Source organism: Ylistrum balloti, unplaced genomic scaffold (genome assembly GCF_031769215.1).
Source record: "Ylistrum balloti isolate Yb309-2 unplaced genomic scaffold, AGI_CSIRO_Ybal_v1 Utg371052, whole genome shotgun sequence".
In the NCBI taxonomy this organism is placed as follows: Eukaryota; Metazoa; Mollusca; class Bivalvia; order Pectinida; family Pectinidae; genus Ylistrum; species Ylistrum balloti.
In genome coordinates, this window is record NW_026782582.1 from 20,825 (window position 1) to 38,746 (window position 17,922).

Genomic DNA, 17,922 nt, shown 5'->3' on the forward strand with positions numbered 1-17,922 from the left:
ATAAACATGGTAACACTGATCCTAGGGAAAACTAGCTACACCCATATAACCATGGTAACACTGATCCTAGGGAAAACTAGTTACCACATATAACCATGGTAACACTGATCCTAGGGAAAACTAGTTACACCCATATAACCATGGTAACACTGATCCTAGGGAAAACTAGTTACACCCATATAAACATGGTAACACTGATCCTAGGGAAAACTAGTTACACCCATATCAACATGGTAACACTGATCCTAGGGAAAACTAGTTACACCCATATAAACATGGTAACACTGATCCTATGGAGAACTAGTTACCACATATAACCATGGTAACACTGATCCTAGGGAAAACTAGTTACACACATATAACCATGGTAACACTGATCCTAGGGAAAACTAGCTACACCCATATAACCTTGGTAACACTGATCCTAGGGAAAACTAGTTACCACATATAAACATGGTAACACTGATCCTAGGGAAAAATAGCTACACCCATATAAACATGGTAACACTGATCCTAGGGAAAAATAGCTACACCCATATAAACATGGTAACACTGATCCTAGGAAAAACTAGCTACACCCATATAACCATGGTAACACTGATCCTAGGGAAAACTAGCTACACCCATATAAACATGGTAAAAATGATCCTAGGGAAAACTAACTACACCCATATAACCATGGTAACACTGATCCTAGGGAAAACTAGTTACCACATATAACCATGGTAACACTGATCCTAGGGAAAACTAGTTACCACATATAACCATGGTAACACTGATCCTAGGGAAAACTAGTTACCACATATAACCATGGTAACACTGATCCTAGGGAAAACTAGTTACACCCATATCAACAGGGTAACACTGATCCTAGGGAAAACTAGTTACACCCATATAAACATGGTAACACTGATCCTAGGGAAAACTAGTTACCACATATAACCATGGTAACACTGATCCTAGGGAGAACTAGTTACACACATATAACCATGGTAACACTGATCCTAGAGAAAACTAGTTACCACATATAACCATGGTAACACTGATCCTAGGGAAAACTAGTTACCACATATAACCATGGTAACACTGATCCTAGGGAAAACTAGTTACCACATATAAACATGGTAACACTGATCCTAGGGAAAACTAGTTACACCCATATAAACATGGTAACACTGATCATAGGGAAAACTAGTTACACCCATATCAACAGGGTAACACTGATCCTAGGGAAAACTAGTTACACCCATATAAACATGGTAACACTGATCCTATGGAGAACTAGCTACACACATATAACCATGGTAACATTGATCCTAGGGAAAACTAGTTACACCCATATAACCATGGTAACACTGATCCTAGGGAAAACTAGCTACACCCATATAAACATGGTAACACTGATCCTAGGGAAAACTAGCTACACCCATATAACCATGGTTACACTGATCCTAGGGAAAACTATTTACCACATACAACCATGGTAACGCTGAGCCTAGGGAGAACTAGTTACACCCATATAAACATGGTAACACTGATCCTAGGGAAAACTAGTTACCACATACAACCATGGTAACACTGATCCTAGGGAGAACTAGTTACACACATATAACCATGGTAACACTGATCCTAGGGAAAACTAGTTACCACATACAACCATGGTAACACTGATCCTAGGGAGAACTAGTTACCATATATAAACCATGATAACACTGATCCTAGGGAAAACTAGTTTCCACATATAACCATGGTAACACTGATCCTAGGGAAAACTAGCTACACCCATATAACCATGGTAACACTGATCCTAGGGAAAACTAGTTACCACATTGTCGGTAAATGAAACAGTCTCCCACAGTACCGACTCCTGTAATTTGAAATAACTACACGGTATAAAAACTACAATCACGACAAAAAAAATCATTAATGTAACCAGCCCAATATGATAACACATAATTTATATTTTCATAAAAAGAAATAAAATATAGTGAAACCTTGCTATTAAGACCACTTTGGGGTGAAGTATATCATCAGATTGACCGCCAAGAACTACAACTCTGAAAATGAAGACTGTATTATATATATATATATATATATATATATATATAATTAAGATGTCATTATCGGGACACGCTGGTGTAAGCGACATGTCATCTTCACCAGTATCACTGGTGAGTATATACTCCCAACCATCCTCTAGCACCTCCCTAGCTGGAACCTGGTGATCACAGTCAGTATACACCTCTGCTGTCATGTCGATGTCTAAGGGTAGACGATCTCTCGCAGTTCATAAAAAGTCCCTGAGCTCACTAAGAGGAGTGTCGTCGTCTGTAGATTTCAAATTTTCTCTAACCTTAAATCTTTGTGTCCCTTTTCTTGTCTCCACGTCGATCTGTGTGTGCCTTTTCTTGTCTCTACGTCGATCTGTGTGTGCCTTTTCCTGTCTCCACGTCGATCTGTGTGTGCCTTTTCTTGTCTCCACGTCGATCTGTATGTCCCTTTTCTTGTCTCCACGTCGATCTGTGTGTCCCTTTTCTTGTCTCCACGTTGATCTGTGTGTGCCTTTTCTTGTCTCTAAGTCGATCTGTGTGTGCCTTTTCTTGTCTCCACGTCGATCTGTGTGTGCCTTTTCTTGTCTCCACGTCGATCTGTGTGTGCCTTTTCTTGTCTCCACGTCGATCTGTGTGTGCCTTTTCTTGTCTCCACGTCGATCTGTGTGTGCCTTTTCTTGTCTCCACGTCGATCTGTGTGTGCCTTTTCTTGTCTCCATCTGTGTGTGCCTTTTCGTCGATCTGTGTGTGCCTTTTCTTGTCTCCACGTCGATCTGTGTGTCCCTTTTCTTGTCTCCACGTTGATCTGTGTGTGCCTTTTCTTGTCTCCACGTCGATCTGTGTGTGCCTTTTCTTGTCTCTACGTCGATCTGTGTGTGCCTTTTCTTGTCTCCACGTCGATCTGTGTGTGCCTTTTCTTGTCTCCACGTCGATCTGTGTGTCCCTTTTCTTGTCTCCGCGTTGATCTGTGTCCCTTTCCTTGTCTCCACGTTAATCTGTGTGTCCCTTTTCTTGTCTCCACGTCAGTCTGTGTGTCCCTTTTCTTGTCTCCACGTCGATCTGTGTGTCCCTTTTCTTGTCTCCACGTCGATCTGTGTGTGCCTTTTCTTGTCTCCACGTCGATCTGTGTGTGCCTTTTCTTGTCTCCACGTCGATCTGTGTGTGCCTTTTCTTGTCTCCACGTCGATCTGTGTGTCCCTTTTCTTGTCTCTGTGTCCCTTTTCTTGTCAGTTCGACCTGTGTGTCTCTTTCTCCACGTGTGATCTGTGTGTGCCTTTTCTTGTCTCCACGTCGATCTGTGTGTCGATCTGTGTTTTCTTGTCTCCACGATCTTAATGTCTTGTCTCCACGTGTGTGTCTCTTTTCTTGTCTCCACGTCGATCTGTGTGTCCCTTTTCTTGTCTCCACGTCAATCTGTGTGTGCCTTTTCTTGTCTCCACGTTGATCTGTGTCCCTTTCCTTGTCTCCAGTTCGATCTGTGTGTATCTTTTCTTGTCTCCACGTCGATCTGTGTGTGCCTTTTCTTGTCTCCACGTCGATCTTAATGTCCCTTTTCTTGTCTCCACGTCGATCTGTGTGTCCCTTTTCTTGTCTCCACGTCGGTCTGTGTGTCCCTTAATGTTTTCTTGTCTCCACGTGTCTGTGTGTCCCGTCGATCTGTGTGCCTTTTCTTGTCTCCACGTCGATCTGTGTGTGCCTTTTCTTGTCTCCACGTCGATCTGTGTGTGCCTTTTCTTGTCTCCACGTCGATCTGTGTGTCCCTTTTCTTGTCTCCACGTCAATCTGTGTGTCCCTTTTCTTGTCTCCATGTTGACCTGTGTATCCCTTTTCTTGTCTCCACCTTGATCTGTATTTTTAAGCAGTAATTCATAAACTTAACTAATCACTAACTCAACCAATTTTCTCAAACATCAGCATTTATTAGGGTTTATTAGGAAGATAAATGGACGCACTCTGACAGCCTCTAAATCCACATCAACAATATATATTTACAATGAGTAAATTTACATCCTTCAGTACAACAATAAGAACCACGCAAACATTAAAATTAGATATTAACACAAATATTTTCCAATGTTCACCAAGTAATACTTCGAAATGGTAAACATTATCTGCATCGATGATATGTTGGGATAAATTATTCCATGTATCTACTATTCTATGACTAAAGAAATTATTTTTATATCCAGGTTACAGCGAGTTTTTTTTAATCTTTTCTGAATGACTTCTTGTTCGATTTGAAATGTCCATCTGGAGAAAGTTTTCTGTCACTCTATAATCACAACTACGTTTTACTATTTTAAAAGCATTTATGATATCTCCTCTGATTCTGCGACGTTGAAGTGTTGGGAGATTTAATCTCCTCCAGCGTTCTACCTACGATAAGTTCTTAAGTCCAGGATTAGCTTGGTAGCCCTCCTCTGTACCTTCTCGATCACTTCAATATCTCGACTCTAGATGGGCTCCATACACTAACTGCATACTCAAGGTGTGGTCTAACAAGGGCTTTGTACAACAATCTGAACATTGACGCTACAAGATAAATAATCTTCTTATTAGTACAACCAGAGACGTATATATGTGTTATATATGTCTTTGGTCCAACCATACTATTTGACACCTTTGACGCTTTTAGATAGACCGAGGTGAAGACAAATTTTAGGGACTGTACTTTAATGCCCGTGACTTCAACAACTCTCGCCATCTCTCAGAAATATTGTAGATTTCATGTTAAACGACGACAACGTACTCGTTATTTTAACTTTCAATTTAAAATGATAAAATAAACAGAGCTCCGCTTACGCAGAAATTTTATAAATCAGAAATGATGTTACATCACGTGACTTTCTGTTGGGGCCCACGTGATTTTCACCCGGGAGGCTAGGCTAGCGAAGATTCTAAGAAGCCGAAAACAGTGAAAGTATGTATAAATACCCTATATACTTCTTGTAAGTTTGTAGGATTGGAAACTTGAATTTTGTTTTGTCAATGGTGTGTTACAGCAATCTATGACTTTTCAATCATGATGTAGTGAATGAGACAGCCTTTGTTCACCTTCACGTGGTGGAAACGCGGCGCATTTAGACGTACTCGCAACGTCATTTTTAACTTTACGCTATCGGACTGTTACAGGCTTAAGGGCGTCTCGAACTGACCGCAGTTTTATATATCTAGCATTTCATATTGTTAACAGCATTTGATCTAAATAGGACAGATAAATGAGAGTTACGTAATTCCAAAACACGCTTAAAACCAGGCCTAATGCATTAGACTAACCCATTCGTACAACATGTGGACTTGTATGTTATGTAATTAAAATGAAAGATTGATCAGCTTGAATTTTGTTAGATCTGAATGTAACCAGGGACGTATTATACGTCCCTGATGTAATGGAGGGCCGTTACACCTCATGCACGCGTGCTCCGGCCACACACACACCACGTGTGCGCATAGTTGTGCCAAACCGGTCGACATTACCGTTAATTCCCAATCGTGGTCATATAGGTTTTTGTTCTCGGTACGAGCCGTCACAACAGTCCCCTCTTCACCTCCCCTCTTCACCTCCCCTTCAAAGTTACAGGCCTTTTAAATCCAGGTTCGACCACTAGGATGTAGAGGAAACACATATGTATCCAGCAGTTCATAAAGGTGGTCCAATATATACAAACAACTAATTCAGGGTTTTCCATAATTTTGTTAGTAGTAGGCTGTGTAGTGAAAGTAGGAGGCGGACCTGCCATGTACGTGTAGTCGTGTACGGAACATTATTACGGAACTGGATTGGTGTAGGCGGCCAAATGATCAAAGTAGCGGGTCAAACTGGCCGGTGACCGGCTCTTATGGAAAACCCTGTAATTATTAACAGAATATGATGAAGAATTACATGTACAACAATAAAATATCATAACATCAGTGCTGACTGTTGACAGCTGATTCTAAGTAACTCAACTAGTTCAGTATCCTAACATAAATGTATGTAACCTTATGCTACCTAACATTAGTACCAGCAGACCACATGCTCCTAGCTCCCTATAGGTCTACAGCTAACCAGTGTATACAGGTTTCCTATGGATGTCTAAGCCCTAAGCCCCTGACCATTCCCCGGTAATACACATCCTATGCTTCATTAACACTATATATGTGAGCCGACGTCGCACTACTGGGTTCTGTTAGCAGCACCACTACTGTAGTATTCTCCCTAAGATAAGTAGATCGGTTCACCGATCCTTTCAAGACACTGAATCCTGCAGGAACTCACTCTTTTATACCCTCCTTAATGAGTGCTACTCAATGATTGGCCGAACTGTATATAAGAAACAAAGTAAGCGATTAAATGAACTTCTGGTGTTCACTGCCGTTTCCTATCTCATAAGGTACAACTAAACGATAAATGCCCTACATGTGTGACATGGCCTTGTATACAAAGAGACAGGTGGCAGCCCATCAGCATATGCTGAAGAAGAGCTCCACCCTACCAAAAATATATGACATATAAAACAACATGAAAAGTAAAGAGCCTGTTCTCTCACACAAGTAAGAGACACAGCAACATATCCACCTCTAAATGAGCCATTTTAAGGTCACCAGAATCAACATTTTGCAGGCCCCATAATTTGACATCGCTATCATTAGAGTAGTAGCCTGAATCAATTTTAGCACTTGATACGGTCACCACACAGCACATTTTACTATAGGTGAGTTTGATTACCTGTACATGCTTCAGCCTTTTTTGGTAGCTTTCGGGAATCTTTAACTACCAGGATCTGTGACATCATTCTCACTATTCGGCAGTAGTGACTGGTGTAAACACAGCGGAAGTCTCGTATAAAATGCTAGTTTTATAATCGGTCTTATTTCAGCAGTGATGGTACATTGTGTTGTCTAGGGGTAATATAAAACTAGTGAAAATTGTAGATGCTTGTTTGAGCTTCTTAAATACAAAAGGATATGGAAAAAATGCGAAACCTTACTAACACAATTAAGATGAACAACAAGTAACAAATCAAGCGGATGAACTCTTTAATATCTGCCCATCGTATTAATTGGAACATTAATTTCAGCAGCACTTTGGTGAACAGCTTGACACACCACGACACACGTCATCACCTGGTCTTAAAAGAATAGAAGTTCTTATAATGTCATACATATACTTAGGTGAACAGCTTGACACACCACGACACACGTCATCACCTGGTCTCAATAGAATAGAAGTTCTTATAATGTCATACATATACTTAGGTGAACAGCTTGACACACCACGACACACGTCATCACCTGGTCTCAATAGAATAGAAGTTCTTATAATGTCATACATATACTTAGGTGAACAGCTTGACACACCATGACACACGTCATCACCTGGTCTCAATAGAATAGAAGTTCTTATAATGTCATACATATACTTAGGTGAACAGCTTGACACACCATGACACACGTCATCACCTGGTCTCAATAGAATAGAAGTTCTTATAATGTCATACATATACTTCGGTGAACAGCTTGACACACCACGACACACGTCATCACCTGGTCTCAATAGAATAGAAGTTCTTATAATGTCATACATATACTTAGGTGAACAGCTTGACACACCACGACACACGTCATCACCTGGTCTCAATAGAATAGAAGTTCTTATAATGTCATACATATACTTAGGTGAACAGCTTGACACACCACGACACACGTCATCACAAGGTCTCAATAGAATAGAAGTTCTTATAACACAACCAATAGAAGATTGGAGTGTGATGTTTCGATGACTACATGGTCACCTTCATCTTATAACACAGCCAGTAGAAGAGTAGAGTGTGATGTTTCAGTGACTACATGGTCACCTTCATCTTATAACACAACCAGTAGAAGATTAGAGTGTGACGTTTCAATGACTACACGGTCACCTCCATCTTATAACACAACCAATAGAAGATTGGAGTGTGATGTTTCAATGACTACACGGTCACCTTCATCTTATAACACAACCAGTAGAAGAGTAGAGTGTGATGTTTCAGTGACTACATGGTCACCTTCATCAGACAAATGACCAGTGTGGAGCATACTAGCACCGACGTGTATGAGATGGTACGGAATCGACCAATTTTTTCAGCTGCACTATAATCTTATGTAAATGGATATTGCCTATATTTGGTTTGAAGCATTCTTGGGTGAAGGGAAATAAATCTTATATAATTGTTACGTCTGCGCTCGCCAAAGCAGGAGGGTTGGGGCCCAATAGGACATATCTGATAGACTTCAGTAAACTTTGTGAAGAATGCAAGAAATCAGCCCCTATTTCAGTTCAGTAATTGCATGCTTCTCATTGGGTCTGCGGTAATGTTGTAAAAAACGTCTTTCAGGTTACCTCATTGTAGTGGTCAATGTTAGACTAACGTGTAACATTTTCAGAAACATCAATAGAAGCTCTAACTTTATATTCCCACACCTGATATAAAACTTGTATGTGTAATATTATTGAAAATTGATCATGAATAATAATAGTTTAAACTAACCTTTTGAATCTTGCTTGAACTGTTTTGTCAGTCATTCCTCCTGTACCTGCACAATTTGAATGGCCAGCATAGCATTGCATTGTAAAATATGATGGTAACACCTACTTGCAAAACTAATTGCCTCCATTTTGTTGATTTCTCATCTAACATATTTCTTGGCTTATAATGTTTTTTGAATCCTTAACTGTGTGGATGGACTTTGAACATCAATCATTCTCAGTAGTAATGACATCTTTGTCTCCAATCATAAGTTATCAAGAACCATGTTACTGAGACTTGTTCCTTGACCTGTATGCATTTTCAGTAATACTGTGTCTACACATATCTTAGTATTGATGTATGGATGGAGACTGATCGCTGATATTGTCTTGTTATCAGGTTACAAAGGCTTCTTTGTGTATGTAGTGAGCACCATTAACAGATTCCTGACTTTGTACATAATCTATAGTGTTAATTGAAGCAGTCTATGTAGCTCATTAGCTAAACCTTCATCAACACATCCTGATACTAAATATTGATTTTGTCTACTAAAAAAATATAGTTTCCATGGGTACTGGCCTCTGTTGTTATTGATTCCAAAGACCTGTGCTTGTTGTTAACGAGAGGACATTTGTATGACAGAACACTTAGATCTACCAGTAGGTATTTCAGCTGGTTAGACAATATACATTTGTTTAAAAGTGTTTCCACTTTCTTCATCATTATATTCTTGTTGATTAATTATTGTTTGATATTAAACATGGGATGTATAGGGCATACCTAAAAAGTCTTCAATTACAGAAAGTGTTGGATAATTCTGAGCAGCACACTGCTCCTATATTTGGCACATCTGATCTGGTTAAAGACACAAAGAATTTGCCTTTTTCAAACCCAGAGGAATTTGAAACTATTGAAACTGGGATCATGAATGGTTACAAGGTAGAGTATTTCTAGTCTCAAAGTTAATAGCTGTTTATGCTGTAGCTTTGTATATTGTTTTTTTTGTATTTATTTTTGTTGTATGTAAAGTATTATTTGTGGCCCATAGCAGAAAAAGATGTCAAGTGATTGGCAACATGATTTTCTTGTTCCATCCGTGATAATCAATATGCATAGTGTTTTTAGCTCACCTGGTCAGAAGGACCAGGCATTAAGCGTCTGTCCAGCATCCGTCCACCAGTGTTTTCTACAATTCGCTACGAGTTGTGAATGACTGAGTGGATTGTGATGAGATTTGGTCAGAGACATCCTTTTAGGAAACAGAAAAAAGATGTATTCAAAATGGTTGGTCTTGGCCCCCAGGAATCTGAGAGGCAGGGCTCAAAACAGGAATTTTTGTAAGTTCCTTAAAATCCTACTTGTCCTATAGGAATTATTGGATTTTGACCAAATTTGTTCTGTCTAAAGTGTTATTGGCTGAAGCGAAATCAGTTTATATAAATGGATATTTAGAATTCCTTTTACTTTAATTTTGATGAAGCAATTTCAGTCAAGCAAAGCTAGGTGAATCAAACTCGTTTGATCATTGGCAAAATTTGAGTGCAAGCCCCAGGTCATTACCAATGTAATTGCATGGTTTGTTGGTTGGCTGTTCATGATCACCTTGTGACAGAAATAACTTGCATAATCATCACCTGTGAATGTACAATATAGCAAGTGTATAGAAATGACAGTGTGATTCATAGGCGATCAGCACAACGTTATTCTTTTCCATTGGTATTGGTAATATATAATTTCTATACTAATAAGTAACCAATTGAGAAATTATATGACATATCTCTAGAATATAAAAAAGCATACTGTCCAAAAAGGGTATAGTGTTTAAAATGCTGATTCTTTTCCTTTGTAGAAACCAGCAATAATGGCAGAATTGAGATTGCAGAAGCCAGCACCAGAGTTTCGTGGTACTGCTGTGGTGGATGGTGAAATCAAGGATATATCACTTGCAGATTATAGGGGCAAATATGTTGTCTTCTTTTTCTACCCAATGGACTTGTAAGTTTGTTTTCATAAAAATTTGACATTTTGTTTTCCGAAGGGCAAATTTCTTGAAGTCCTTTAAAATCCTACTTTTCTCCTAAGAATGTTTAAATTTGCCCAAATTTGATCCGAAGCATTCTTCTTGGTTGAAAGAGATTCAGTTTTGTGTAAACAGTGGGTCTTGGCTCCAAGGAGCAGGAGGTATGGGGCCCAATAGGGGAAATCCATCTTCTTTTGTAGGAATGCCTGGATTATTTTTGCATGAAACATCTCAGAGAGAAGGGAAATTAAGTTTGTATAAATGATGGGTCTTGGGGCCCCTTGAGCCAAAGAGGTAAGGCCCAACATGAGAGATAGAGAGATTTCATAAAAAATCCTTTTGTAGGAATGTGAGGATTCTGGTGTAATTTGGCTTGATATATCTGTGAGTGAAGAGGACTAAGTTTTGCATCAGTGGTGGGCCTGAACCCCTAGGGCCAAATGGCAAATTTGTGAAAATTCTAATTCTTCTGTAGCAATGCATAAATTCATTTCCAATTTGATGTGAAGCATGCTTGGGTGAGGCAGAATCAATCTGTATAAAAGATGATTCTAGGCCCATTTTGGCCAGAGAAAATAGAGCAAAAATTCTTCAAATTCCTTCTTCTGAAGCAATGTCGGGATTTAATAATATGAAGCATCCTCGGGTAAAAAGAAATTAATGTGGGTCTCAGCCCCTAGGGGCAGGAGGGGTGGGACACAATGGAGAAAATTCATTAGAATTGTTCTTATTCATTTAAGAATAATTTGACTTTGTCCTAGCTTGGTCTGATGCATCCAGGGGTAAAGAGAACTTAATTTTGTATAAATGATGCATCTGATTCACATGCGACAGAGCATGCCTAATAGGGGAAATAGATATCAATCTTTTAAATTCTCTTCATTTAGTTTAGATGAAGTAATTTCTGCGATGGTGAGCCATACAGGCCCTATGGGCCTATTGTTAATTATAATGAGTACCGAGATGTATTTCGCTAAAATTTGTCACAGTTTCCAGTATTCAAGTGCATGTACTTTCCTTTTTTTTCTTCCAAACATAATTTTCATAATAATTCTTGAAAATTTTCTAGCCAGCTGAGGTGTCCAACATTTGTCCAACAAAATGTATGGTTAACTTGTGTTATGAAGATTAGGCAGAGAATTAATCAGTGAAGGTATTTTGCTGTAAAAGTATTGTATACGTGACTGGTATAGTGTAGTGGTGGTATATCACAATCTTTTGTATGTATGTTGTGACCATGGTTTTGAAAGGTATTAACAGAAATTGATTTCCTTTGTTCCTGTAGCCTAACTTAAATTATTGACAGTTGCTGAGATAACAAAGACAAGTGTTTGTTAGTTTGTTGTGTAGTAAATATATTCACATGCTTATGAGCTAATACTGTGACAAAATATTATTTGCAAAGGGAAATATGGTTTTAGTAGAATTATTCACTTGTCGGGGTTTATGATTTAATGTGAACATCTCTCTGTAATAAGAATACCTTTTTCTTTCAGCACATTTGTGTGTCCAACTGAGATTATCGCATTCAGTGATCGTGTCGAAGAATTCCGAGCCATGGATTGTGAAGTTATAGCGTGTTCGTGTGATAGCCAGTTCTCCCATTTAGCATGGCATGTATTTCATACTCTTCTATTGAAAAAATTACAAGCATATGTTTTCATGATTCGTTGGGAACTTTCTCAATAAAGCATGGTTTACATAGAGATTATTTCCTATGAAGACAATTGAGCCATGCATCCAGCACCAGTAAAATTTCATTCTGTGAAAAATAAATACTTGAGTTAAAAAGTATTATCCTGTTGTAACCCTGGTAATTACCATAAACACAACATTGCCTTTTTGAAGACAGATGGCTATATTTATGAAGTCACTGTGGAGGGTCTTGGAGGTAACGGTGTGAAGCCATTTTTAGGCTAAACGTACTCAGTACGCATAGCCTATTGCGACGGCCTTTCAGACAAAATTTACCGATCCTGGCCTTCTCATTGGCTGAAATATCGAAGAGAGTTAGAGCCCTCTAGCGGCAATTTTCTGCGTAAACAATGCCGCGATCTTTCAAATCTCTATTTTAAAAGCATCCAAAATTAGTTTATTTTTTAATAACAATACGATTTCTATATATTTAAAAAAAGAAGCACAGTATGGTTGAACTAATGATAAATTTTGAACAATATATTTTACGGAATTCTCAACATGACGTAAGCGTACAGAACACTGTATGTGCGAGTTGATAAGAAGCTAGTCTGGGGGCTTGGTTTGAATTATCAACTAACAGCACTTATAAACAAACAAAACTTACAAACAGAACATCAATTTTGTTTTAATCCTTGTCGTTGTGGCAAGATCGTCTTAATATATAACATCACTTTACCTCATTAGACGTCACCGAATTGGACTGTTCGTCCCACGCGCACACACGCTGATATGACACTTTTTCAGGTTTTTCACTCCCATCGCCATGACACTTTTTCAAGTTTTTGAAGATAAAAAGTTTATGCTTAGTTGGCAAGGTACATTTGGTGCTCATGATTTATGAATAATATATGTTTGATACTGTACTGATCATGATGTTGACTCTGTTATAACTTATATTTTTTGTCTTTTAGTTTTATTTGTAAACGTTGTATTTATATGGAAGTCTGGTTTAATCTCAAAGAACTATGTCTTTATAGACATAATTACTGGAAGAAAAGTCTAACCATGATACTTCAAGGAAGATAGGCATGTAAATACATTTAATGTAATTACTTACACTTTAATCTATCTGAAATGCTGTGTACACCTTACCTACTTTCCTCAACTACAAATAAAATTATAATAAGTAAGGACTATTACTTTGCAATACATTCAAAATAAAGAAGTAGGTATAAAGTCCTTTCGATTTGTCTAAATCCTCATATTGATAGGATAGTAATTGCAACATCTTGGGTATTTCAAAGGTTTTATTTAGTCAACTTCATCAAAGAGCTATTTATCATTTGGCTTATTGGCGATAAATATATGGTTGTGTGTATTTTGTTGTTTTTTTTTTTTTTTTACCTATTTTGATTTGTTCACATTATTGTCAAATTTGAAATGAGAATTAAAGAAGATATAAAATCGCTTAAAATTAAGAAAAATAGCCTCTGGTTCTCTTATTTTAGTAATTTTTGCATTCCAAAGTGTAGGAGTATGGGGAAAGTAATATAGCTTAGCGGTTATTTGTGAACTTTTTTCAATACGTTTAGCCTTTCAGTACTTTCAGTACTTTGATTTATACTAAGGTTTATCTTACAGGATTAACACACCAAGGAAGCAGGGTGGACTTGGTAACATGAAGATCCCACTGTTATCAGACAAAACATTAGAAATCTCAAAGGCATACGGAGCATTAAAGGAGGATGAGGGGATTTCCTTTAGGTAAAATAAACATTTTCTGATGAAAAAAGAAAAAATAAAGTTTTGGATACCATATGTCAACAAAGCACAGTTTATCTTTACATCTGACTGTTTGATAATACAATTTTGACACATCAATCTACTTAACTTGAGAAAATATATTTCAAAATACAAAATGTTCTCAATCTATTTTCATAAATTAGGGGTTTCCACTTATATTTTAATAAATTTAAATCATTTTTATATTTTTATCTTCATAACTAAGGATATGGTTACTCATCTTTGAGGTATAAGCCCCAATGCGCTTCCTTAGCTGGTCGGAATTTATGTAATTTTTATTGAAATTGATGTTTAATTAATCTAATTGTGTCTGATTTACTCCTTTTGGAATATTTATTTTTAAAAATTACCAGTATGTGTCCTTTGTATCAATTACAATATTCTCATCATTTAAGATGTTGAGAAGTGCTGTGAATGTAAACTCTCAATGTTTGGAATTTAAATGTGGCTCAACCCCTGGAAAAACATGAAACAAAAATGGTAAAAACTGTAGGGATACTGCGATGTTCATCCATCAACTTTTTATACAAAATACTACTAGTATGAATGACTGGGAAGATTTTGACCAACTTTGGTCAGAAGCATGCTTGAGGAATGGAAACCAAGATTATACAAATATTGGTTCTTGGACCCCAGGGGCTAGAGGGGCAGGGCCATTATATGGAAATAGAGCAAATTCTTTTAAATCCTTCATTTGTGGAAATTTGTCTGAAGCTTGAATGATTTGGCTGACCCTCTGAAGTGAGGGAGATGGGGTCCAATGGGGAAATAAATGTAGTATATGTTATGTGCTTGCATATTTAGAATTTCTTTTTTTAATTTGGATGAAGCAATTTCAAACAAGTGAGCAATAAAGGCGCCATGGACTTGTTGTAATCATGTGGTGTTTATAAAATCTTTGTTTAGTCTTTATTGTCTTCATATCATGTGTAACATACTGAAAATGATGAGATCTACTTACATTATAATGCATAGGATTTATGGAGCTGTATACCATAAGTATATGTTTAGTAAATAGGAAAAGAGAAAGCTAAACATATGTACTGGTACTATGAATTTGAAATGGAAAAATGGCTAGGAATATTGATATTCTGTGCTCACTTGCTTGCCAACAGAGCCCTGTTTATCATCGATGGGAAGGGAAACCTTCGTCAGATCACCATGAATGACCTTCCAGTTGGGCGTTCTGTAGACGAGACTCTCAGACTTGTACAAGCTTTCAAATTCACGGATGAGCATGGAGAAGGTACTGACAACCTCCTTTTCTACTTAATTGATGTTTAATTAGTCTAATTGTGTCTGATTTACTCCTTTTGGAATACTTATTTTTGTCTGCAGCTCATATAACACAAACGGTAGAAAGATTAGAGTGTGGCGTTTCGATGACTACATGGTCACCTTCATCTTATAACACAACCAGTAGAATACTAGAGAATTATTTTGTCCATTGTATGTTGCCTGTTTCTTACCCATCCATTCACAGTGATTGTATTTAATTCTGTTTTTCAGTTCATTAATTGTGTCCATCAGCTGTTAAATTATTACATCAACCCTCACACCTTCTCATGGTCAAAAGTCTCGAGGCTGAAAGATTTATATGGAGAATGTATAGATTTGCTTAAGGTATTTCCTACCATAATTGTTGTGTTTTCATCAAAACCTTTCAAAGAACAGTCAGTTTTTATTAATGTGTGTCTGCTTTTCTTGGCAGTGTGTCCTGCCGGATGGAAGCCAGGAAAGGATACCATTAAACCCGACGTAAAAGGAAAGTTGAGCTACTTTCAGAAGCAGAATTAACCTCTAAAGCAATCTCTAAACTGTTTATGTTGTTGAACTGTAATGGACTGTGTTGTAGAACAAAAGCATTACTCTGGTATAAAATGTAAAGACTTGACCAGGAGCAATACTCTTCGATCATTGTGTTATAGACCAGGTACTCACATTGAGTACTTGTATAAGACGAGGTTCTCGCATGACTACTCCTACCTGCCTCTCCTTATCATTGTCCGGGAGTTTTGTCAGTAATTTGTACATTTTGTTTTTACTCTGTTATACAAGTTTTTCTAAGTCATTAATCTTTTGCTTGAATCTTTTTTTTGAAGGAACATTGATTTTATCTATTGCTGCATAATGTCTTGACCAGTTTGAAACGCTAGTAAATGACTTTGTTTTTTGTCGTGTGATTAAATATGTAATCATGAATCTGTAATTTTTCGTTTCTCATTAATTGTTGTAGGAAAGTCCATCACCATCTTCAAGAACAAAATATTAGACTTGTAATCAATAAACTTTTCAATTTTTCGATATTTTCAACTAAAACTGCGTGATTAACACGACTTTTTTCACATTGGAGTTTTAAGCTGATTATGTACATCATTAATAGGATGGAGGACTCTAGGTCTGTTTATCTTGATATCAAGTAATGGAGACTAGAGTATGATACACATGTGAACTAACTAGCTGCAGATGATTATTATTCTACGATATTATGTTTTTGTATCGTTAGAATATTAGGTGTTGGTAATGTAAACAAGTTCTCTATACTTTAATGATCTTCCAACATAAATGTTTTGTTCATTGGTTTTCATCATACTAGCCATGTTTCATCCAATGTTGTGCACCGTGCATAAACTTTCAATTGAAACAACTTCCCAATAACCAAAAGGCTCAGGGTGCGGATCTTTGTCCTGTATCATGCTGGAATGACGGACTACCAAGTTGTCCAAGTGAATGACCTTGACACGCTTTCACTTCGGGTGTTAAAATCTTAAAATCGCTTCTTAATAAAAAGATATTTGTTGATATTGGTTTAGTAACATGATTTTAATTTGATTGGATAAAGGGCTATCTAATTTATGTAAGCAATTGACCTTGACCCACTTTCAAGGTCACTGGGATCAAATCTTTCAATTTCTAGTTTACAGATATTGATAAAGTCTTCTGTGTAAGCTATTAAACCTGTGATCAATTCAGGACCATTGAGCCTTATCATCTAAAGTCAGATGACCATTAAGGTCCATGGTGCTTTTGTTGTCTTAGTATGTTTATATTGTTCTGTGTGATTTGTTTTAGGGATTAATAAAGTACAAGTAGACAATACAATGTGTTTTTAGTGGTAATTGATGATGAGTGTTCTGTATTCTCTTTACTTCTGGACACAATGATTATCCGTTCCAGATGAATGTATCAACAATTAGTGAAACATGTTGTTATTACTCTTGCTGTAACTTCAAGAATTAAAACAAACTGAGGTCGGTATTAGCAATCCTACTGTTGATAAAAAAAGAATGGTCAATGGTTGAAATCTGCTTACAATCACTAGACCCGAAGGGCTATGTGAGCAATGAGAGGCTCATAGGGTCTATAATGCTTGCCTGGTTTTGCTTTATCCTATCCAAACTAAAGGGACAATACTCTTAAGATTTGCAAGTTCCAACTTAGGTCTCCTAAACAACCCCGTAAAATCAGAATTCTACAAAATGGCACTTACCTATTTAAACATTATTTTGACATGGTTTTTGTTTGAAAATTTCTCTTCCAGTAATAAACATGGATCTATCTGATGAACACTGAGCTGATTAATAGGAATAAAGACATTAATAAAGCCATTAGCACAACACCAACCACACATATATTGACAATGCTGTTCAATCATTACATATGTACTTCCTTGGTAGATTTTATGATGATTTACTTGATATCAAGACATCAATATTTACTTAAAATATAATGCACACCACCAACCATGCTCTAGATTAAAGAAGTTTTCGAATTGTTTGTTTGAATGTTTTTATATAACATTCTCATTCGCATCACTTTGTTGTGCCAAAATGACCTATCAGCTTTATGATCATGATGTCACCTTATTAGCAATCATACCTTTACTATCCTGTCATAAACCAAGGGATATTGCTGGACAATT

At 37.2% G+C, this 17,922-nt stretch overlaps 1 protein-coding gene across 1 annotated transcript; it reads left to right on the forward strand.

Annotated features, from left to right (window-relative positions):
• The first annotated feature begins 4,888 nt into the window (after positions 1-4,888).
• LOC132560344 (peroxiredoxin-2-like) lies at positions 4,889-17,102 on the forward strand. Its single transcript, XM_060225016.1, has 6 exons — positions 4,889-4,971; positions 10,389-10,534; positions 12,056-12,172; positions 13,839-13,961; positions 15,116-15,246; positions 15,712-17,102. Exons 2-6 carry the CDS (start codon positions 10,401-10,403, stop codon positions 15,795-15,797), a joined length of 591 nt encoding a protein of 196 aa, XP_060080999.1. The 5' UTR covers positions 4,889-4,971; positions 10,389-10,400; the 3' UTR covers positions 15,798-17,102.
• Positions 17,103-17,922: the final 820 nt, after the last annotated feature.

Excerpts from the sequence above, each read along its gene's own strand:
- LOC132560344 (XM_060225016.1), top strand. The coding sequence starts at position 10,401 with ATGGCAGAATTGAGATTGCAGAAGCCAGCACCAGAGTTTCGTGGTACT. Across the intron at positions 10,535-12,055 it reads TTTTTCTACCCAATGGACTT|CACATTTGTGTGTCCAACTG; the intron begins GTAAGTTTGTTT and ends TTTTTCTTTCAG. Across the intron at positions 12,173-13,838 it reads CAGTTCTCCCATTTAGCATG|GATTAACACACCAAGGAAGC; the intron begins GCATGTATTTCA and ends TTTATCTTACAG.